This window comes from Achroia grisella, unplaced genomic scaffold, assembly GCF_030625045.1.
Source record: "Achroia grisella isolate CSIRO2021 unplaced genomic scaffold, CSIRO_AGI_Agris_v1 utg702, whole genome shotgun sequence".
NCBI classification, from domain to species: domain Eukaryota; kingdom Metazoa; phylum Arthropoda; class Insecta; order Lepidoptera; family Pyralidae; genus Achroia; species Achroia grisella.
In genome coordinates this window covers 3,382,550-3,408,100 of record NW_026712999.1, presented here as the reverse complement: position 1 = coordinate 3,408,100, position 25,551 = coordinate 3,382,550, and the positions used below count along the sequence as shown (strand labels likewise).

The window sequence follows — 25,551 nt, the reverse complement described above, 5'->3', positions numbered from 1 at the left end:
GCAATATAACTTTACGGCTGGAAGGATTTTTAAAATCGGTTAAGCACTCTTTGAGTGTATATATTTTTAATCCTTGTTTCAAAAATAAGGGGTATTGTATCTGTGTCTGCCTGTGGCATCGTAGCTCCTAAACGTGTTAGGTATATTTTCTGCTGGCAATATAACTTTATGACTGGAATGATTTTTTAAAACTGCTAAGAACTCTGAGTTGTTCTATTTTTCGTGTCTGTCTATGACGTCGTAACTTCTTAACAAATAATTTCCTAAGAGAAATTATGCGTTTTTGTTTTATTTGAAAGCTAACACGATCGTAATGGTCTTAGTTATATAAATCATGAAGATCTAGTTAGGTATTAGAAGACTAACTGCTTTCTGCTTGACCAATGAATTTCATTATAATTAAATTAAATTATAACACTTTATTGCACCAACATATAAAGGACATGAACAAATTAAAAACAAAAAAAAAACTAAGTACAAAAGGCGGTCTTATCGCTAATGCAATCTCTTACAGACAACCTTTGGAAAGAGAGTATTTATAAAAAAAAATAGAGTAGGTGGCGCATTAGTGGAAACATAAAAATTGTATACACTTATGTAAACAAAATAAAATATAGTACATACACAAATTTACATATATATACATACATATGAATACACAATAATATAATATAATAATATAGTATACATCAAATAATTATACGTAATCAAATATTACACATATAAACCAGAAAAAAAAATTATATCATACTAGTTAAAAAGTCACAGATAACAGTGTAGAAGAAGGAAACATATTTACAAAGAGAGAAAATAGGATTTGATATATTATAATCCTTTTTATAACTCTGGGTTCTTTAATTTAATTGTACTTCTTATGAAGGTTATAAGGGTATGAATTAAATTAATTATATGAATAAAGAAATACTAAAATAACGTTTTAAAAACAAATTTTGTCATTACTTAATATGAATAAGAGAAGTTAAATTTATTATTCAAGAAGAATAAACAAGACACGCTTGAAGCTTTCAATTCTAAAGGCATAAAACTGTTCCAGTACCGGATGCGCCGGCGGAAATAAAACTACTATCTCAATCGACGAACTCACTCTTAGTTAGTTGGAAGAAGCCCAGCCAACCGAATGGCAGACTATTGCACTACACTATATACTGCAAACCGACTGCTAGGTAAGTGATTTAATTTGTTTCTAAAGTATAGTCTAAAATTTAATGTAAAGTATAGTCCTTTTATTTACATAATTGGAATAGCAAACAAGCTGATAGCAAACAGCAATCGTTTCAAGTCGTCATTTGACACCCTACTTATGTGTTGCCATTCCAAACAATTATGATGTTATCTCTCTTATTAATTAATTATTTATATTTTAATTAAAGTAAGTAGATACAAATTATGCTTATTAATTGCAAATACTAAGAATATAATTTTTTTTTACGATTTCTATTAATAGTCTATACACTTTTGTAACTGTTATATTAATAAATCATGTATTTATAAGTGTAAAAATATATTGTTGGATGTATTTGTTTAAATCGAAGTCTGTAAATTATTATTTCAAACCAAGAAATAATAACACATATCACGCCGTTATAGATTAGAGTAGAATAGAAAAAATATTCATTGAAATAAATTTAAATTTAGGTATTTTCGTATAATATAATAATTTTTAATATATTAATCATTGGGAAACGAAATCATTTTAGCCAACCTTTATATACAAAAAAAATTGGTCTCAAATCTAACTTTAAATTTTTAAATCAAAATACATATTCAGATTTACAAAATAAATTAATTTTTAAATATAAATTACCAAACAGCACGAATTTATCAGAATTAAAAATACGTTACGTAATTAATAAATCAGTCATAACGATCAAAGTTAACTATGTACATATTCTGTCGAAGTGGTATACTCTAAAATTCAAGTTATCTGTCTTATGCATTAGTTTATTGTGCAATGCTATGTACTCTTAGTAGTCTTATAAGGCAGCATAGAAATAGATTGTGACAATGTATTACTACTTTGTCGTTTAATTGACATTAATTTGTTTCATAAAGTAGTTGACTATTACTAATAATAGCGAATCTTGTAGAGAAACTTTATAGTTAATGCGCAATACAAAGAAAATCGTAACCGGGGGGAAGCCCGATACTTGTGTTACTATGTAAGGCACATTGTTTAACAATAAAATGTTTCTGTAGAGAACTTGTTGTTTACTACTCTACACAAAGATTGCACGTAATTGGAAATAGATCAACATTTTATACATATCTACTCAAATAAAATAAAAATCTACTATAAGAATTACTAGATTTTTACTGACGAAGACTTTGTCGAAAGTCTCCTGCATGTATGCAAAATCTCAACAATTTCATCCACAAAGCAGCTTGCTTTATAAGATGTATTTCGGTTGAAGAATTAGATAAAGCAGTGTAATTAAAGGATAAAAGGCATGACATCATAGTCCTCCGATAGATAAGGAATACATGAGTGGTATCGGGACGTTATATGATAACTTATATGATCCCGTCCATATACATATATGGTTATCAAGTACCATCAGGTAGTCAGCTTGTTTACAATTACAATTACATAAGAAAATGCTATATGTTACTGTTATAAAGTTGAAAGAAAGTGAAGGATCGATAGAGCTTGTTGAAGTTGAATTGAAAGTTACATAAAGGCTGAAGGAGGTTTTGTCAGAGAACTAAGAAGTCCTTTGAGTCACTGCGTACTTGCATGAACAGGTATCTGTAGTAGCATGCAAACTTAAGTTCTATTACAATGTACGAAAATCCATGTCAGGGAATCTCAACCAATTATCGTACTTGTTTTTCGGGCAAGTGTTATTATAAATTCGCAAAATGTAATAACTAAATTTATAATCTTATAACATACTAGTTGACTTTTAACATTGTTTTGCCGTATACATTACTAACGCTATTAAAGAATGGAGTTAATGGTAGAAGAGTGAAAAATTAATATCGATAACAACCTATTCTCAGAGCTACCATGTACACATATAAAATATCATTTAAATCGGTTAAACCATTTTAGAGAAGTATGACTACTAACATTGAGACACGAAAATTTTATATAGATTCAACCGAATTCAACCTTTGAGTAGAAAATAATTAGGTTATGATGCCGACATCTTCAAATTAAATCTGTTTAAAAAATATTTTGTTAACAGCAATGATGGCCCTCAAACAATACGCATGGACGCACAAATAACTCATGATGCTTACGAAAAAACTCAAACTGTAGAACTGAAAGATCTAAATGAAGGAAGACAGTACGATGTTTGGGTGACTGCCAGTACTGCTGTGGGTGAAGGTCCTGAAACCAAACGCGTTACCAACACGCCTTTGCAAAGAGGTAAGTTTATGTAGTAACATCTTTATGTTATTCTTACACTGTTAAATTAAAATGCAAGGAATCCTGATATACATGCATAACATATAGTTATGACTTTTATCTCAGATGGCATAGAGGTATTGCCAACTGTCGATATTATAATATCCAGTTAATATCCATTGAGTCGTAAAAGTGCAATAAGAGAACAAACAGTCGGACACTTTTCGCTTTTATAATATTGGTATGTAAGAACACATCCTTTAAACTGGGTCTTGTATGTTTTGTTCATTTATGTATTTGCATGTGCAATACATATAAATAAATTTATTTTTACACTAGTGGTAGCAGGAGTTGCATCGCTAGGAGGAGAAGTTACAGTAGCAGTTAGAAATTCCCTCTTATTGGAATGCAAGAGCGTGGGATCTCCTCCACCGAGAACAGTCTGGTATCACAACCAGAATATCATCACTCATCATCCTCGGTTTACAAGGAATAGAGATGATAGCCTTCTAATTAAAAGTAAGTGTTTTGAGGTTATTAATGAATTTGAAATAATTTTAAGAGTTTCAGAAGTATATACTTCATTATACGTTCTTATTACGGCACATTGGAGTATATTTTAACACCAGCTTAAGTTACGAAATGAAATAAGGAATATATAATATTATATAAGTAAAATGTATTATTAATTCTTTTTGTTAGAATTTTCAAATTGTCAGATGGCAGTTTCGAAGAAATTAAATACGAATTTTCCTTGTTTGCTAAAAATAAAATGTAAATCGCGGATATTATGAGTTATGAAACCTTTTTTCAAAGAAGAAGCACCGTAACAAATAATAAAATATAGGGGCCCTGTTAAAATGAATTCAGTAAATGAAACACGATATTACACAGCAAACTTGAAATATTAATATTAAACAATATTGTTTTAAATATTATAGTAAATATCATTTTTATATTGAAGTTTATAAATGAAATGGACAAATGTACGACTTTTAGGTACGAATATACTACTTAATTAAACTGTAAAATAGTGTATTTTACAGTTAATGTTATACACATAATACAACATACTTAAGGATAGATAACTCAATTATTAAATATTTTGAATCACACTACACAGATTTTGTACCGTATCTCACTTTCAATTCAACACAGAATTGCTTAGTTATTATAGAGACATTCTCATGCAGACAATTTTGTACAATTTGTCCTCTACCAATATGTGTACTCTTTTTGTATTTATATAAAAGAACTAGGTGTACCCGCGACTGCGCCCGCGTATTGTAGTGACCTTGATCAAATAAAGAAAAAATATTCAACAATCTTAACCAAGTTACCCAACCCCTTTAATTTTACCCCCTTAAGGGTAATATTTTTACAAACTTCTAATGCCATTTATTTATATTCAGTCAACAGCCTAAAAATGAGTTACAAACTTCTATGTTTAAAAATGACGACACTTCCATACAACCCTTTATCTCTCTTTTCAACCCCTCACTTAATAAGTTTCAAGCTTCTAACTTTAAAAATAACAATAATAAATAGTAAGGATTACTATAAAAGTTTTATTGGAACACGCTTTAATTTTTTTACTTTTTCGTGTTATCAAAACTTAATAGTACAAAGTGTTTATTTCCTTTTAGGTATCGACCAATCTCTCAGTGGAAATTATACGTGCTTAGCCAAAAACTTATACGGATCTGATTCTGTGGTATACGCCGTTAAAGTTCTTCCATTACCAGATCCCCCAGCACTTAGAGCTACTCCATATAAAGATTATATTGTGGTAGAATGGGATGAGTCTAGAAGCCTCAATAACGATACTCTAGGTTACGGAATTAGTGAGTATCATTCATTGGATATTTCTATATTGAATAATGAATACAATAGCATGACTAATGCAAAAGATGCATGACGTTTTAATTTGCTTAATATATACCTACAGATGAAAGGAGTTGAATAAAATTTGATTAGGGATAACTTCTATCGTAGAGACGGAAATATGCTTTTTTTACTTGTAACTAATAATGTATTTTTTATCATGGAATGGTTCATCTACCTTCGATGAAGATGGTGGGGCACCAGTAGAGTATGATAAGATGAACATGTCAGGTCAGTTAGCCCATTGTGTCAAATTTACAAACAATTTATTACAAAGGGTTGTAATCCAAGCACATGGAAGTACGTGGAGCTCAATCTAATAGTATGGTCATAATTGCCTCTTTTGGAAGAAACATAACAGGATAGTTTATTCTATGTCTCTTTGTAGCAGCAATCAAAGAACATGATTATGCGCGGTAATAGTTTTATGCACTGTTAAAATAAACTTAACTTTTAAAGGTTACAACTTAACTTGGAAAGAAGGGGATGGCCAATGGCAAGAAGCATGGCCCGTGGCCAGAGACTCTCGTCTTCCCGGACTACAGCAACATACTCTAGCTGGACTGAAATGTGGAACTAAGTATTCCGTGAGAGTCACAGCCACTGACCACATTGGTACATCAGCACCGGCACATGCCGATGTTACAACACTAGGTGGCGGTAAGTTTCTTTAAATTTAAACGTTGCATGTTGTTCTTATTAAAAATCGACCGACTAATGTCAACCGTATAGAGGTCACGGCGACAAAAATTCAAAGATTGAAACAAAAACCACCTAACAAGGTCCTGGATCCTTCTATGCCGCGATGTCTAAAGATTGGACATTTCAACCTACTAACTAAGCAAGAAACTTTAAATCTAGTGCTATGAAATTATTCATTCAATCATGTAGTAATGTCTTCTTTAGCGCCTGTATCACCACCATCGACTGACTGGTTGTGGAGCAACGCCACTCATATTTATATCCAATTGAGTGGTTGGGACGACGGAGGCTGCGATGTTAATAATTGGGAAGTAGATTACAGGACTCTGGGATCTAACTCTTGGCATAGGGCGGAGAATAAAGCGGTAAGATTTTCACTACTTTCATTATTAATACTTTTTCAAAATGAATAACCTGGTTTTGCTACTATAGATCCTTATTTATAAGTTATGGGTTGTTGCTAAATACCATAAAGTATTTTTCATTAAGATTTTATTGCCGTAGTAGTCAAACATTAAAATTTAGAACGACTTAAAATTGCGTTTCTATTTTTAAAACGTATTAAAAGTGATAAACTATAAAATATGAACTTCGGTAGTAAGTATATTTTAGAGCATGCTATGAATGTTTGTTTTTTATACATTTCAATTGTCAATATACACTTATCAAATAAGTGTTCTATTATTGTAAACAAAATATAAGACAGTATATAGTTTGCAAACGAAAACTTCATTACATTCCCATGTTATTGAAATGGAGTACAATTCTATACCGTACTAGCTAAAAGTCAGCCCCTCTATAGATATATAAGATGTAGAACGAAGGTTAGCCCTTTTGTGGGATTCAATAGAAATCTTCGATTACATTTTGCAGATTGACTCCCTTTACATTATTATATTACATTACCTGTTAGATATTATTTCATTTCCTTTTGGTTTCGATAATGGAATTTGCAAAGTATCTAGAATTACAGAATTTGTGATTGAGAATTATTTGAGAGGGACTGTATCTTGCAGCTTTGCTCGAATATATTGAGATCAAAAAGATTCCAAGATATGTTACTCAACTATCTGATTCATACATTAATCAGATAGTTGCTTAATAATATTAAAAAAATCTCGCTCATATATAAATTTAATTAAAGATCATAATAAAAAAATATTTAGATCTAACTCTAATTAAATTTGATATTGTGTTTTGTGAATATTACTAATAAAACTAAAACGCGAAAGTTTGTGAGTGTGGATATATAAATGATTGTTACCCTTTCATGCAAAAATTACTGGATGGATTTTAGTGAAACTTTACAATTATATAGCTTATACATCAGAATAACAGATAGGCTAAAAATTTAACACGGGTGAAACCGCGGGTACAGCTAGTAAAGAATATATGTATATAAAATCTATCCGTTTATGCAATTGGATAACAAACATCAAAACATCTGTTATAATTAAATAAAATATAAAAGCAATGTGTTAAACCAGAATAATTCATTTAATACAGCCCATGGATCTGAATCTTGGCTGGAGTTACATTGAAGGCCACTACCAAGCGCCTCCACTTCGGTCTATACCAACTTCGTACGCTGTCGGATCTCTCTCTCCCGCAAATTGGTATCAGCTGAGAGTGACAGCGACAAATGATGCTGGAACTGCTTCTACTATATATACATATGCAACGAAGACTTTGGATGGAGGTAATATTTTTTTTTCAATGTTAGTGGAATGGAGAATGATATCCAGATGATAATAAGTGATCCGTATATCATACCAGATATATAATTCCATTATGTAATGTTGAATTCCTAATATGGCGTCATCCTCGGTAACGGTAATAATAAGATTACTATATCTCACCTTTCAACCGAAACACAGCCTACAAAGTAAGTAGCTTGACATTAATCACTTAACTCACAGATTATTAAATGTCAATTTCTCGAACCGTCCATGATCCAGTGAGATCTTATCTTGAGATTGCGTTGGGGATCGGCCATCGTGTGGATTCTCTATACACACAATGGTCCACAATGATAAGAGGCTAAATGCGGAGAATAGAGTCCAATTTATATTACATTACATTACTTCCTGTGAATTCAATGATAATTATTAAATTGCTGTTTGGGGGATCAATGTAGCAACAGGCAGTTGCTAGATTATTTCATGGTTACCATTAACTATAATATCACATGGAAGATATAGTTGGCCTCCTTTAAGTATTTGATTTGGTAACACCAATCCTCTAATTTCGAGATTATAAATTAACTAAAATCAAAATTTCATGCATTCAGAACTGGGAACTTGTTATTTAAAGCAACTCAAACCCAATTGTACACGACGGAATCAATTAGATATAATTAGTATAAGCAAAATTTGTAAGATCATTTTTGTTAATAAAAATAAATCACGCAACGTACAGTTGCAGTAGGGAAGGCCACCCGTCGGGCGTCTATATAAAGAGCGCGGCCGCGCAGCGGTCCGTCCATCCGATCGATCCCCCGTCCAATTCAAACGGGGATCGAAATTACGACGGCCTGAGCCGAGGTTCGAACCCCTAGATAAAGTCGTATCCGTCGGGCAGGAGTTGGCCTTCACCGCTCCATAAGTACCAAGATAACAACCGCTACGGCAACAGCATTTTTCCGCATTCACCGGCGAGACAGCGACCCGATAGGTGCCTTCCTACCAAGTACAAGATAACAACCGAGCATTTTTATTTCGCCGCCCGACCATACGACCAGGGGATCCTAGTATATAGTCCTGTCATCATCATTGTGGTCCTTCGAGAAGCCGGATCCCTGCACCAGGAAGAAAATCAAGATGGTCGTGACGCGAAGCATGAATGAAGAAGGCACTAAAACGAAAAACTCGCATGAATCCACCGAAAACGAAACAAGCGCCGAATCCTCTATGCAGTCAAGTCAAGTGGAGGACTCACCGAATAGAGAAGACACCTCCCAGAAAACAGTGAAGGCGAGGTCACACCGTTCCACGGTCTCAAGGAAAAAACTGGAAGAATTGGAGATTAAAGAACGACTGGCCAAGTTAAAAATCAAACAGCTGCAAGCAGAGGCAGATATGGAGATAGCGCGATTACAACGTTTACGGGCAGAAAAAGACTCCGAGGAAGAATATTCTGAAGAAGAAAATGAAGACTCCACGTGGGTGGATGCGTGGTTTGATCAACAGCCACGCGAAAAAGAAGTTCCTATGCCACGGGAGGAGAAACAAGATGAGGCAGCCGCGGAGAGGAAATTCAAGCAACCGCAGCAAACCATCGACGTTTCGACATTAACGACAGCACTACTGCAAGCATCAAGAAGACGACCAAGGGAGCCGCCTGCATATATACAAGAGTTGCCTATGTTCAGGGGCCTCTCTTATGAATGGTTATCATTCAAGGCAAGCTACGAAGATACACAGCAATACTTCTCGAAGATAGAAAACGTAGCACGCCTGCGAAAATGTATAAAGGGACCAGCACTAGACGCCGTGAGCAGCCTACTCCTGAGTCAACATGAACCAAATGTCATCATAGAAGCACTGGAAAGAAGATTCGGAAGACCAGAAGCACTCATACTCATCGAGATGGATAGAATCAAGTCACTGAGCAAGATCACCGATAACCCACGGGATCTCTGCGTGTTCGCCGGCAAAATAGCGAACACAGTCGCTACGATTGAAGCACTGAAGAAAACACAATATCTACACAGCCCAGAAATGACACGTCTCATCATAGAGAAGCTCACACCTATAATAAAAAATAAATGGTACGACTACGCGCTGAAAAAGGAAGACATCCCGGAATTGAAGAAAATGTCTGTCTTCCTAAACGAAGAGGCAGACAAATGTGCAGCGTACGCCGCGCCGGAACGTCTCGTTGAGAGCGAGACGGCAACAAGGGAGAGAGCGAGACGGAAGATCGAACATTCATTTGCTACTAATATGAAGCAAAACAATGAAAATGTATGTCCGCTGTGCAAACGCAACCATCAGCTGCCTGACTGCGAGCATTTCAATAACATCGACGTTAATTCAAGATGGGAAACTGCAAAGAAGAATAACATATGCTACAAGTGCCTGAGAAGTAAACATCGACGCGCCGTCTGCAGAGCTCCATGGTGTGGCAAATCTGGATGCCACATGAAACACCATCACTTGTTGCATCATGACAGAAAAGAAGAGGACCAGCTTCAACAACCACCAGAAGAGCATGGGGTGGTAACTTCTACGATGGAAGGCAATGAAGAATGTCTCCGACGTCGCGCCTATCTGAAAGTAGTACCTGTCATATTGCAAGGGCCGAAGAGCAAGATAGAAACATACGCTCTTCTCGACGAAGGCAGCACAGTGACACTCATCGATACATCGGTAGCTGACATCCTGGGTATTGATGGTCCGGCAAACACGATGTGGATACAGGGCGTCGGCGCCATGGTCAAGCATGAACACAGCAAGACAACCAGCGTGAAAATCAAGGGCAAACACTCTTCAACCATCTTCAAGCTAGATCAAGTCCGCACAGTGGATCGACTGGATATCACTACCCAGTCGGTCGTCGACAGCGACATAAAGGAGTGTGGTCACCTGAAAGAAATACAAGAAGAACTCGTCTACCACCGTGCCTCCCCCAAGTTATTAATAGGACAAGATAACTGGGATCTCATCGTGTCAAGAGAGGTACGGGCGGGACGTCGTGACCAACCGGTAGCATCCTACACGCTACTAGGTTGGGTTCTGCATGGTTGCAAGACGTCTCTCAGCAACCCGGTGACTTTCTGCGGGCACCTGGTGGAGAAGAAAGATGACGTCAACATAGAAGAAATGATGAAAAATTACTTCAAGCTGGAGTCACTATGCATCGAACCCAGAAAACCAAAAAATGATCCAGAGCAGCGAGCTTTGAAAATACTAGAACGAGAAAGTCGCCGTCTTCCGAATGGAAGATATGAAACTGGGCTACTCTGGCGAGAAGACAGCATGAAAATACCGAACAATTACACCGAAGCAAGAAAACGTCTGCATAACCTCGAAAAGAGATTAGACAGAGATGAAGACCTGAAAATTAAATACAACGAACGAATCAATAACCTACTCACGTCGGGGTATGCAGAGCACGCCAAGACACCGCCAGCTGAAGACAGAACATGGTACCTGCCACACTTCCCGGTTGCGAACCCAGCGAAGCCACACAAGCCGCCGCGACTGGTGCATGACGCCTCCGCTAAGACTGCAGGTCTCAGCCTAAACGACCTGCTGCTTTCTGGACCTGACCTGTTGCAATCACTGCCTGGGGTGGTGATGAGGTTCAGACAGTACGCCTACGGAGTCTCTGCAGATATCAAAGAGATGTTTATGCAAGTAAAAATTAAGAAAGAAGACCGCGACGCGCTCCGTTTCCTGTGGAGAGGTGACCGGCGGGAGGGCGACCCAGACGAGTACCGCATGACGTCATTAATATTCGGAGCGACGTCATCACCCTGCACCGCTCTGTATATAAAAAACCGCAACGCAGAAGACTACGCGCATATATATCCCGACGCCGCAATCGCTATACGAAGAAATCATTATATGGACGACTATCTACAAAGCTTCTCATCAATCTCAGAAGCCAGAAAAATAACAAGAGAAGTCGATTATATACATAAACAAACCGGCTTCGTACTCAGCGGATGGGCATCAAACAATCGCAATACTATCGACGAGTTTATAGCAAGCGAGCGAGACAACACTTCAGAGAGCGGGACAAATAGTACAGCGGTTCTGATTGGCGGGAGCGATACTGAGCGAGCTCTCGGCTTGTTATGGGATATAAATGAAGACATAATTGGATTTCAAGTTAACAAAATAAAAACGCCGCAAGATATATTAGAAAACAAACGGATACCAACGAAAAGAGAAGCGCTCAGCATCATCATGGCACTCTTCGACCCCCTTGGCCTCATATCACCCATCACAACGCCAGCGAAAAGATTACTGCAAGATACATGGCGCTATAAAACAGGCTGGGACGAATCGCTACCAGAAGAACTGCAGCCAGCATGGAGTACTTGGTTGACATCATTGCGAACTGTACACAAGATACGCATACCACGATGCTATGATGTCACACCAGTGGTCACCCATCATCTGCATACCTTCGTGGATGCCAGTGAAGAGGCGTACGCCGCGGCAGTGTACTGGCTGTCACAAAGAGCCGACGGTACCACACATGTCACCTTGGCCGCCGCTAAAAGTCGCGTCGCACCGCTCAAGCCCGTCTCAATCCCGAGACTTGAACTTCAAGCTGCGTTAATGGGTGCGCGCCTCACACATACCGTGGCGGAGGAGCACGACTACGAAATAGCGAGTAAAACATACTGGAGCGACTCTCGGACAGTCCTAGCATGGATAAGGTCAGAACCAAGGGCCTTTAAGACCTTTGTGGCTCACCGCCTGGCTGAAATAGAAGACACAACAAAAAAAAATGAATGGCGATGGGTCCCTACACATGAAAATGTAGCTGATGATGCCACCCGAGGTATACCAAGCGAATTCGGACCACAACACAGATGGTTCAACGGGCCATCATTTTTACATCAGCCAGAAAACGAGTGGCCGCGAGAAACAAGGACAGCGATATCAGTCACGGGCGAAGAGCGAGAGAGATGCCATGTGACCGTTACAAGTACGGCTCACGCACACTTACCTGACATCGACCGATTCTCGCGGTGGCTGCCGCTCATCAAATCGACTGCGCGCGTGCTACAATTTGTCGATCTCTGTCGACCTCAAAGAAATATTGTAGCCGCCACGAAGAAACGAACCAAGAAGAATGAAAAGGGCGATGTTGACTGGAGAAAAAAGAATAATGAAAAAATCATAACAAGAAATGGAAGAACGAAAATAACGACGCCCAGCATCCCGGTGCCAGCGCAGTACCTACTTGAAGCCGAGAGAATGTGGATGCGAGCCTGCCAGGAAGATAGTTTCGGGAATGAAATATTGCGAATAAAAAAGGGAAGTCCATTGAATAAACAAGACAGACTGACAGCGCTAAGTACCTACATCGACACAACCGGAATGCTGCGATTAAGAGGACGAATTACAGCAACATCGAACGTAGAAAAAGATGTACTCAACCCACCCGTGTTAGACGGGAAACACAGATATACACGTCTGTATATACAACATATACATGAAACAATGCACCACGGCGGTATAGAAGCGGTAGTGAATGAGCTACGGCAGCGGCTGTGGGTTGTAAAAATAAGACCCACAGTACGGAACGTCATCAAGGGGTGTCTGGTCTGCCAGATAAGAAGAAAGAAGCCAACAAGCCCACCGACCGGTGACCTGCCTGCCGCCCGCCTAGCGCATCACGCTCGCCCCTTTACCTACACAGGGCTGGACTACTTCGGCCCCATTGAAACCACAGTCGGACGGCACCGAGAAAAACGGTACGGCGCCCTCTTCACGTGTATGACATCACGAGCCATACACATTGAAGTGGTGCATACCCTCGGCACTCATTCAGCCATCGCCGCCCTAAGGAGGTTCATGGCTCGGCGAGGTTGTCCAACGGAAATATGGAGCGACAACGCTACGTGTTTCAAGGCAGCTGAAAAGGAACTCAAGGCGGCTATGGCAGCACTAGAAGAGGAGGCCACCAACCGCAGCATCGCGTGGAGGTACATCCCACCCGCTGCTCCCTTCATGGGCGGGGTATGGGAACGCATGGTGCGGTCAGTAAAGGAAGCCCTACGAGTTACGCTGCACGAGCGTTATCCCACAGACGAGACATTGGTGACCCTGCTAGCCGAGGTGGAGAATACAGTCAACTCCCGACCTCTCACTCACGTGTCCGTCACACCGAGCGATCCGGAGGCATTAACACCGAACCATATCCTGATCGGCCCCAACTCACACGTGCCTAATCCCGGAGTGTTCAACAAAGGAGACATGAACGCACGACATCATTGGCGACGAGCACAAGCGTTAGCAGATGAGTTCTGGAGGCGCTGGGTGGTGGAATACCTACCCTTACTTCAACACCGGCGGGAGCCCCGAGGTACAGGTGTTCCCCCCAAGGTTGGCGACATAGTCATCATATGCGATCCCAACCTACCCCGAAATACATGGCCACGGGGACGCGTTGTGAAGACCTCCCCCGGGAAAGATAACCCCAACACGGTGCGAGTGGTAGACATCACAACGAGCAACGGGCGCACCCTGAGAAGACCAACAAAACGAATCGTCGTGCTACCAGTAGAATCGCAGGATAGCGACGGCGGGAGAAATGTACACGACGGAATCAATTAGATATAATTAGTATAAGCAAAATTTGTAAGATCATTTTTGTTAATAAAAATAAATCACGCAACGTACAGTTGCAGTAGGGAAGGCCACCCGTCGGGCGTCTATATAAAGAGCGCGGCCGCGCAGCGGTCCGCACACATTCCGCTGACCGACGCGCTAGCGAACGCACGTATGTGCTCGCTAGTCCCGCCGCCGTCTCGCTGTTCTCTGCTCCCTCGAGCAAACCACCGCGCGCGCGCACGTAGCGCAGTTACGTTCGCGCGTTCTTATTATTATACTTCGCCGCGTGTTAGGTGCACTCGGTGCACCTAGCGTGGCCCGGGGCCTCCGTGTCCGCGCCGACCGCGCCGACCGCGGCCGACCGCGCTCTCGGCATCCGTTCCGACACAGTGCTACCGGACTTTCCGCGTGTGTAGTGTTGTGTTGTGAGGACTGAAGGAGAAACTCTCTTCGTTCAAGTGAAGTGAAGTGTTGTGTGTGGACGTTCAGTGGCACGGACTGTCGTGAGTTAGGGAGGTGCGTCACGCCTATTGCGCGACGCGCCGATCCGAGCCGCCGCCGCTGCCACCAACACCCGCCGACGCCTGCTGCCGCCGCCCGCCGCCGACGCCACCAAGTAGGTTCGCTTAGGTACACATTTTTCACTCAATAAGATTAGTGATCTTACATATTAGGGTCACATATCAATAGGCACTCACCCCCCTGCCTCACCCGGCAGGGAGGCCCCCGCTGACACCGTCGGCTGCACCCGCCGACGACCGTCCTTATCTTAAGTACTCTTATCTCATTTTTATATTGTTATTTCTACTCTTTGTGTAATATTTTTATTGTTATTCTATTTCTTTGTGTACCGTTCTATGAAAAATGTCCTTATCAGAGGCCGATATGCCTCTGTTCTTCCAGTTCCTGGAAAAAAAGTGTCCCGGCATTTTAAATGCTTTTATAGCATTCAAAGCCGCCAAGCCTGTGCACTTAGTGTACAGCTCACCCCCCGCGTCCCCAATGATGACTCAGACTGACACTGACGAATTCGAGGACGATTCCCAACGGCTCCCGCCGCTTCCCCCGACCCAAGCCGACCAGGCCGATCCCGCCTCTCCGTCCATGGAGCAGGACGACTCCGTCGCGGAGCTTGACGCTCCTAGTATGGAGCTCGACGCCATCCGCGACGGCGACGTCCCCTCTCCCATCCCCCCGGTCTCCTCAGACGAGGACGATTTTATTCTTGTTGGCAACAAGCGTGCCAAGAAGGCCCAGGGCTCCCAGCCAGCCAAAACAAAGCGTGCCCATGACGGCACCGCTAAAACCGCCCCCGGTCCGAGTGCACGCAAGTCGCACCCCGAGACCAAAGCCCCGCCCCCGTCATCATCCAGGACAAAAGTGCCTGGAACACCGTATCCAATATGCTTAAAAACAAGCATATCAATTTCAGCCATGCTAAGGCTACCTCTCTAGGGATCAAAGTATCAGTCCCATCATCTGACGACCATCGTCGTCTCACCACCTTCCTGCGGGAGAAAAACATAGGTTATCACACCTATGCTCTCGAGGAAGAGAAAAAGCTCCGCGTTGTAATACGCGGTTTACCCAAGGAGCTCTCAACAGACTCCATCCTTGAGGACCTTCAGTCCCAGAATTACCCAGCGCACGAGGTACATCGTATGTACCAGTCGCGCTCACGCAACAAGGCCGCTATCGACCTTGTTCTAGTTGTATTAGAACTATCCCCAGAAGGCAAATCGATCTTTGATATAAAGAGCGTTTGCCAACTATCCTCACTCTCCGTAGAGGCGCCTCGCAAGCGTACCTACCCCGGACAATGCCACCGTTGTCAGAACTACGGGCACTCTGCCCGTAATTGTTTCGCTCGCCCACGGTGCGTCAAGTGCCTAGGCGATCACGCCACCGCAGATTGCGGCCGTAGGCCCAACACCCCCACGCCCCCCAGTTGCACCCTCTGCCTCACAGAGGGTCACACCGCGAATTACCGCGGTTGTTCACGCGCCCCACGTCCCGCCAAAAAGAAGGCCACCCACACCCAGGGCAACCGTGCTCCGGCACGTGCCCCCGCCAAGGCTCAAACACAACCCGAGCCACTCGTACCCGCCCCTCTGCCTGCTAACAATGCCTGGATTAAACCCCCGGCAATTGTAAGCAAGGTAGCACCCAACCCGCCCGCCCAGAAAGCCCCGCCCGCCCAGTCGGCCCCGCCCGCCCAATCGGCCCCGCCCATGCCCATACACAAACCCGTCCCCAAAACACTGCCCGCGGCCCCCAAGGCCAACGGCAGCTCCCTCGCGCAGGACTTCGCATTGGTCGCTCGCTTAGCCAGCACCATCGACCCTAACGAGATTGCCCTTCTGGCCTCCAAGCTCCGCCTGTATAAGGAGTCGCCCCAAAATAGGCTCGCAGCCGTCTGCGAGCACATCGGCGTACTTACCGCCATCCTCAATTTTAACCTGTAATTATGGGTACTCGAGCTCAGAGAGAAAAGCCTCGGTCCGTTCGAATAGCGTTTTTTAACGCGTTCGGATTAAAAAAACAAAAGGAGGAAATCGCCTCCTTTCTCACTGACCACCAAGTCGATATTCTCCTCGTGCAGGAGACCCTACTGAAACGTTCAGTCCGCGATCCTAGAATCGCCAATTACAACTTAGTTAGGAACGACCGCACCGCCTGTAGAGGCGGCGGTACGCTCATATACTATAAACGGTCCCTACATTGTATACCGCTACAAACACCGCCTCTCACTCATATGGAGGCCTCCGTCTGTCTTCTCGGCATGACCGGCCACCGACCGCTCGCCGTGGCATCCGTATATCAGCCTCCCGGCAAACTACTGCTTGAAAGCGACCTACGCGCCCTCCTAGATATCAACAGCGCCACCATTCTGGCTGGCGATTTGAATTGTAAACACACCCGCTGGAACTGCCACGTGTCCACGACTGTTATGTATGTTCGTATAAAGGAGACGTCAATCAAACAACTGTGCTGAGCTATGACTGCTTTATTTCTAATATCATTCTAATTAAGTACCTCCCATATTATAATAATCAAAGTACCCACAATCCCCTTATCAAAATTAAATTTTCGCAGTAAATTTTACAAATAATTTAAATTTTACAAGTAAATTTTATATCATATAAGAAAATGTTTATCATATAACAATAATTGGATCCATAAAAAAAATAAGATACAACTTATTATTTCTAGAATCATCTATATCATATATCAATAATTTATCTATTCATGTTTTGAAATATAAATACATGTAAATAGATATTCAATTAATTATAAAAACTTAATATAAATTGATAAATTTAAATTAGAATAATAATACTATTGAATTGAATACAATAAAGAACATAAAAAAAATCTAAACAAATATTATTATTACACCGTAAGTAACTTGATTTAATACAATTCAATAGCATACATAGGTATTTATTATTTCATCATGCAGTTCATAATTAAGATTTTACATATTTATTTTCTATGAAAAATGAATTAAACAATATAAAATTTAGACTATTATTTAAATATCAATAAATTACATTTAACAGTAGGTAACAGGTGTACGTGTTACTCTTAATTGTTGTCATGTCCTATCAATATCATGACCTTGAAGCGTTTTCCGCGGAGAATCCCCACCGATCAGGAGGCCGAACTATCCTGCCGAAACGAGTACGATAACAATTATTATAATCTAATGGTGGATGGTCAGGTGACGGTACGTTGGAAGTGGCCGTAGGCATTATATCATCGTAAGAGGGATAACTTATGGTAACATCCCTACTATTCGAATCTATTATAATGTGTTTTCTATTGCGCCTAATTATACCCCCTGAAAGTAACGTTATGCAATAAGATCTTGGATCTACTATGCCTGAAATTGTACCTGGTATCCAGCAATTGTTCAGACGAATTTTCACTTTCTGTCCAATACAAAGTGGCTTTAATAATCTCGCAGTTCTGTCGTACACGAGTTTTTGCGAATTTTGCCGAGTTTTAAGTTTCTTAATGACATCGTGGTTTATCTTTGGCCTATACATATTTGGATTACAAGGAATAATACTGCGTAGCTTTCTATTATAAAATAACTCTGCGGGTGACGGTATATCCTTAGTAATCGGTGTATTTAGAAACTCTAGTACTGCCAAATTAAAGTCAGTACGATTATGCAACGTTTTTTTCATGATGTTTTTAACCGTTTGGATCGCGCGCTCGACTTGTCCGTTTGACTGTGCATACCTAGGCGAAGACGTCACGTGGTCAAAATTCCATTGACGAGCGAAATCTCTAAATGACATCGACGAGAACTCTGGTCCGTTATCAGACATTATGATCTCTGGAATACCAACCCTGCTAAAAATTAATTTTAATTTATTGATTACATGATTTGAAGTTTGATTTTGTAATTCAATTATTTCAAAATATTTGCTATAATAATCTATTATTATTAAAAATGTTTTATTACTAAAGTGAAATAAATCTACTCCAACTTTATACCAAGCTCTCTCAGGTATCTCATGAGGAATTAACGGCTCTTTAGTATTTTGATTTTTATATGTTAAACACGACTGACAATTTGATAAAAAATCTTGTAACTGTGATGTCATATTCGGCCAGTACATGGTTTCTCGTGCTCTAAGTTTACACTTCTCGATTCCTAAATGTCCTATGTGTATCTTTTCAAGCATCTCCCGGCGCATACAGTTAGGTATAACCACCCGAGATCCCTTCCAAATTATGCCAAAATTTACAGACAATTCATCCCTGCTATCCCAATAACATTTTAATCTGTCTTCTAGCTTACTTTTATCTGACGGCCATCCCTTTCGTATTATACTAATTAACGCCTGTGAGACATCGTCATTTTTAGTATATTTCTGAATTTTTAAAAAATGAGAGTCACACAACGGATTACTTGCAGTTACCATACACACTTGCGCTTGGGTTTCATAGTAATCGCGCGCGGGGGTGGGGGGGTCAGAGTTTGTAGCGACGGCACGGGACAGCGCATCTGCAATGTACAGGTACTTGCCTGGTTTGTACACGAGTGTAAACGAGTACGGTTGCAATCGTAATAACATTCGTTGCAGACGGGCGGGGGCATTTGCTAATGGTTTCTTTATAATGCTCACTAGTGGCTTGTGGTCGGTTTCAATCGTTATATCTGAGCGACCGTATATATACGTATAGAACTTCTCACAAGCGAAAACACATGCATAAAGTTCTTTCTCGATTTGAGCGTACGATTGCTCGGTTTTCGTTAGGGATTTCGAGGCGTAACACACCGGGTTATTATTTTGCATTAAACAGGCACCTAAACCGTTTTTACTCGCGTCTACAGTTATCACTACTGGTATGTTTATGTCATAAAATTTTAAAACAGGTGGGTTAACTAAAAAATGCTTTAAGTTTTCATAACATTTTTGGTGACGATCGTCCCAATGCCACTCAATTTCTTTTTTTAATAGTTCACGTAAAATATAAGTTTTTTCAGACAAATTTGGAATAAAGGTACCAACGTAAGTAACTAAACCAAGAAATCGTTCAACATCTTTTACATTTGTAGGTGTAGGCATATTTTTTATTGCAGAAATTCGCGTGTCATCAGGTTTTATTCCATTGTTACTAATTTTATGGCCAAGATACGTTATTTCCGACATCCCTATTTTGCATTTGTCTCTGTTGAGTTTTATATTTATTTCAGCACATCGTTTTAATACAGCTCGTAATCTTTTATCATGAATTTCTAAAGTGGGACCATGAACTAATAAATCATCAATGAATAATACAACCCCTTCCAAGTCATCAAAATGCTCATACAGTCGTTTATGAAATATTTCGGATGCTGATGAGATACCAAACGGCATTCTCAAAAACTTATAACGACCTAGCGCCGAATTAAAAGTGCACAAGTCCGAACTATCTTTTTGTAGCTTTAATTGCCAAAAACTATGTTTTGCATCAAGAGTACTAAAATAATTTGACCCTGAAAGGTTCGCAGTTACCTCTTCGAAAGTAGGGAGTTTAAAGTGTTCTCTTTTTATCGCTTTGTTTAGGTCCCGTGGGTCTAAACATATACGCAAATCACCATTTGTTTTTCTAACTACAGTCATACTATTTACCCAATCTGTGGGTCCCTCTACTTTGGCAATAATTCCATTTTTCTCCATATCTAAAAGTTTATTTTTTATTTTGTCCTTTAGCGCTAATGGCAACTTCCTAGGTGCATGAATGACTGGAGACACGTCGTCTCTTAATTTTATTTGATACTCGCCCGGTAGACACCCTATACCTTCAAATACGGCGGGAAACTCATTTAAAATATTTTGACTGCTGATGGACGGATGTTGATTAATTGACAATATTCGTTTTAATAAATAAAGCTCCTCACAAGATTTTCTACCTAACACAGGGGGCGACTCAACATCAACAATAATAAATTGTAAATAATAAAAAATATCTTTATGTAAAACCTTTAAAAAACATTTACCTAAAACTTTAATTTCATTTCCTGAATAACCATGCAATTTCATTGATGTATTTGTTAATTGAATTTCGTATATTTTTAGCATATAAAGTAATTTTTTAGGTAATACATTTACGTCCGCGCCGGTATCCAGTTTAAAATTAATAATTTGGCCACTAATTTCTAAGTCTACCGACCAGACATCACTTTTATTATTTATAGAAAAAATTACCTGATCGGATGAGTCATCCCTCACGGCGTAAATATAATTTGTACACATTCTTGCATAGTGATGTAATTTTCCACATTTATTACAATATTTTCCATATGCAGAACACTCATTACGTCTGTGCATTAATCCACAACTTTTACACTTAATGAACTCAAGATGTGACCTTTGAACTGGCGACACTACTTTTGTAGGACGTGATCTGTTATTGTTTTGTGAGTTCACTGAAGTATTAGTACGATAACGTGTATTTGAAAACGCGACACCAGCAGCGTAACGCCGATCCAAGGCGGGAAAGGGGGGTTGCTCGCTCGACGAACGCCAGCTTCCATCGCTGCTTCGAACCCGTTGTTTATTACTACGTTTCACCATGTCTGCCCTCACTGATTGATTATTCTCCATATTTTGTGCAATTGTATGTATCTGATGGCTGCTGCATTTATTTTGAATGTTCGCTGCTTGCATACGAGACATTTCAGCTAGTCTACAAATTTCCAATGCTTTCGATAGATTTATTTCCGGTTCCCTCAATAATCGTTCCGAAAGGGCCACGTCACTAAGCCCACATATCAATCTGCTGCATATTAAATCGTCCCTTAAATCTCTTAACTCACACGTAGATGCAATCTTGTTTAGCTCAAATACATACTGTTCGACGGACTCAAATTCTTTTTGATCCCGTTTGAAAAATTTTTGTCGTTCCACCGCCAAGTTCTTTTTCGGTATAAAAAATGTATCAAATAACCTTAATAATTCCGTTACATTCTTGTATTCTGTAGTAAATTGTTCACTAACTTCTCTGCATTTATCTCCAATGACATGCAATAGAATATTAATTTGTACTTTGTCACTCTTCTTTGATATTTCACACGCCTCATAGTAGATATTAAAAGATTTCTTCCAACGCTCCCATTCTCGACTCAAATTTCCGGAAGTGACATTAGTCAGACTATTTTCAAAATCAAATGGCTGTGGAGGTGTAAAGGCAAGCTCCATTTTAATTCACGAACACACGCACTAAGTCTGTTCACTATTCAAAGTTTAAGAGCTATATGTATAATATTTACTTTTTGACCGACTGCGCCATGTTATGTATGTTCGTATAAAGGAGACGTCAATCAAACAACTGTGCTGAGCTATGACTGCTTTATTTCTAATATCATTCTAATTAAGTACCTCCCATATTATAATAATCAAAGTACCCACAACGACAAACGGCCACAAACTAGACAGACTAGCCGACTCGCTCGAATTCGAGATAATCGCCCCGCTCCGCCCTACTCATTATCCCCATAACGTGAACCACCGACCCGACATACTGGACATGGCACTGCTGAGGAACGTAACCCTACGGGTGAGCTCCCCAGAAGTCCATGCCGAGCTTAACTCGGACCATCGACCGGTAACCCTCCTTCTGGGCCCTCCGCCCGACACGCCACTACCAACCAAAACAATAACAGACTGGCAACGACTCGAGAAATCTCTCGAATCGACCGACACACCGATACTAAACCGTATTCCCGACGTCATAGAGTCCACCGAGGACACTCTCATTGCGATCGACTCGCTTACTAACCACCTGCAGTCGGCAGTCAAGGACTGCTCCAGGGAGGTACCGGCGACGGACGACCGTCGCTGGCAGCTCCCCGATGACGTAAGGAGGTTAATAAGCGATAAGAACGCAGCCACTAGAGCGTACGATCGCTACCCCTCCGAACCGAACCGGGTGCGCCTGCGTGCCTTACAGCGTAGCGTTAAGGAGCGCATCGCGCAGATCCGGGACGGCCGGTGGGGCAAGCTCCTAGAAGAGATAACGCCATGCCACACCGCGTACTGGCGCATAGCGAAATCTCTCAAAACCGACCAACAGACAAACGACATGCCCCCGCTAGTCCGACCCGACAACACTATAGCCTTCTTCGACGAAGACAAGGCTGAGTGTCTAGCGTCCAACTTAGAAGCCCAATGCTCCCCCAGCACGCTCCCAGTCGAGGCAGGTCATCTCGAGAAGATAGACACCGAAGTCGAACGCATCGCGTCCACCCCGCCCACCGAATCCCTCTCACCAGTCACGCTTGATGAGGTCAAAACGCTAGTTAAACAACTACCTATCAAAAAATCACCCGGCTCAGACGGCATATCGAATAGATTAGTCAAAAGTCTGCCATCCCAACTTTTGTTATTACTCGTCGCTATTTTTAACGCGGCGCTGTCCAACGCTATATTTCCAGACAGCTGGAAAGAAGCCGTGGTCATTGGCATCCCCAAGCCCGGTAAAAATAAATCCGACCCGTCCAGTTATCGTCCTATCAGCCTCCTCAAGGCTATAGGCAAGCTGTACGAGCGAATCCTCCTCGCTCGCCTAAAGGAGTTTATATACTCCAAAGGCCTTCTCATCAATGAGCAGTTTGGTTTCCGAGCCAAACACTCATGCGTCCATCAAGTGCACCGCATCACGGAGCACATTCACAAAAACACTCTGTACTTCGCCACCAAGTCCCCCAAAGGCGGTACAGGCGTCCTATTTTTCGATGTGGCTAAGGCTTTCGATAAAGTCTGGCACAACGGCTTGATTTACAAGCTTCATCAGTTAGGTGTCCCCGACAGGCTAGTACTCATTGTACGAGACTTCCTGTCGAATCGCTCTTATCGCTACCGTATAAACGGAGCGTTATCCGACCCGCACCCCATACGAGCCGGCGTCCCTCAGGGCGCCGTCCTCTCTCCGATGCTCTACTCGTTGTACACCAACGACATCCCCAAATCCTCCGACTTAAAAGTCGAAATATCGCTGTTTGCCGATGACACGGCTCTCTTTACATCCGCCAAGTCCCGTGCGACAATAGCCAGACGGCTTCAGAAAGCCGTAACGATACTGGGCGAATGGTTCCGTCGGTGGCGCATAGAAGTCAATCCCGAAAAAAGTGCAGCAGTGTACTTTAGCAGGGAATTCGACTCTATGAATCATCCGATCGAACTATTCGGCCAAAACATCCCGTGGGTTTCGAAAACGAAATATCTCGGCGTCACCCTAGATAGGAAACTAACGTTTCGTCCTCACATCAAGCGTGTCCGCGACCGAGCCGCCTTTATACTAGGGCGACTCTATCCTTTTATTAACAAGCACAGTAAAATGTCGCTTCGCAACAAGCTGACATTATACAAGGCTTGCATCCGTCCCATCATGACCTACGCTAGTCCCGTATTCGCCCACATACCCTACTGCTTAATCAACAAACTGCAGGTCATTCAGAATAGGTTTCTGCGTCGAGCCACCGGTGCGCCGTGGTTCGTTCGCAGCGTAGATCTCCACCGCGATCTTAATCTGCCCTCCATCAAGCAGTTTATGAAAGAAGCGTCTCGACGCTACTTCGACTCTGCCCAATCCCACCCTAATCCGCTTATAGTCAGTGCGGTCGACTACGCACCGAGGAGTAATATCCGACATACGCGACAACGTCGCCCGAGGCACGTTCTCATTGACCCCGACGACCCCATAACGGCAGGTAACCTCCCCACGGGCCCACCCGTTCCACCCCGACCACACTTTTACACACACACACGACACCGTCCTCGCCGGCGAAGACGACGACCTCAAACACACAATATCGCGCATTCAACCGGGCACCTGCGCGCGCCCGGGCGCTCCACACCGGCGCCCCCGGGCGCCCCTCCGATCGATCCCCCGTCCAATTCAAACGGGGATCGAAATTACGACGGCCTGAGCCGAGGTTCGAACCTCTAGTGGTGCCCTCAGACTAAAGTCGTATCCGTCGGGCAGGAGTTGGCCTTCAGCCGCTCCATAAGTCCTTCCGCGGGTTTGGAGTGCCATCTGCACTCGCCCCATAACGTCCGGTGAAGCTGTAAAGGCCAGCTACGGCCAACAGCATTAGAGTAGTCCGAAAAAAAAAAAAAAAAAAAAAAGCAGCGGTCCGCATTCACCGGCGAGACAGCGACCCGATAGGTGCCTTCCTACCAAGTACAAGATAACAACCGAGCATTTTTATTTCGCCGCCCGACCATACGACCAGGGGATCCTAGTATATAGTCCTGTCATCATCACCAATGTCAAAGCATTGTCACTATGACCCGTAACTCAATCAGCAAAACTTGTAAATGTCAAACTGTGACGTCGATATTCTAATTCATGTCATGAATTAAGGCTCAATTTACCCCAGATCTTTGCCGTCTCCATTTATTATCCGATAGTACATCTTAATAATTTAGCCATCAAAACTTTTGCTATTACAAACCTGACAGACTCAAGGGCTGACAAAGTGACGTCATTAATTTAACTTTGAGTCGTGTTGTGGCTTGGATTATTGTTTAGCCTATATTGAGGCAAGCGTGAAGGCTATTTCTCTTAGAGTATTCATCGCAAAAGGCTAATATGTTTTCTACTGTACTAAAGTAAAGATCAAGTAATATCATAAATACACAATCAACTTGCAGTTAATCAGACGTAAACCAATTACAGCAAATTATTGTTACTTCATCTCTTTGAAAACTATTAACTAAATTATGTTGTAATATAGACTTTATAAACAACATTGTAATATAACTTTTGTATAATAAAAAAAATAAAAAC

General features: G+C 41.5%; 1 protein-coding gene across 1 annotated transcript in view; it reads left to right on the top strand.

Annotated features, from left to right (window-relative positions):
• Positions 1-25,551, top strand: part of LOC131850078 (cell adhesion molecule Dscam2-like) — an 82,945-nt gene that overhangs the window by 41,845 nt on the left and 15,549 nt on the right. Inside the window, exons 21-27 of the mRNA XM_059200230.1 lie at positions 1,055-1,184; positions 3,210-3,394; positions 3,713-3,892; positions 5,020-5,217; positions 5,717-5,917; positions 6,164-6,324; positions 7,466-7,658. Of these exons, the coding sequence (XP_059056213.1) occupies positions 1,055-1,184; positions 3,210-3,394; positions 3,713-3,892; positions 5,020-5,217; positions 5,717-5,917; positions 6,164-6,324; positions 7,466-7,658 (1,248 nt within the window). The remainder of the gene's footprint in view (positions 1-1,054; positions 1,185-3,209; positions 3,395-3,712; positions 3,893-5,019; positions 5,218-5,716; positions 5,918-6,163; positions 6,325-7,465; positions 7,659-25,551) is intronic.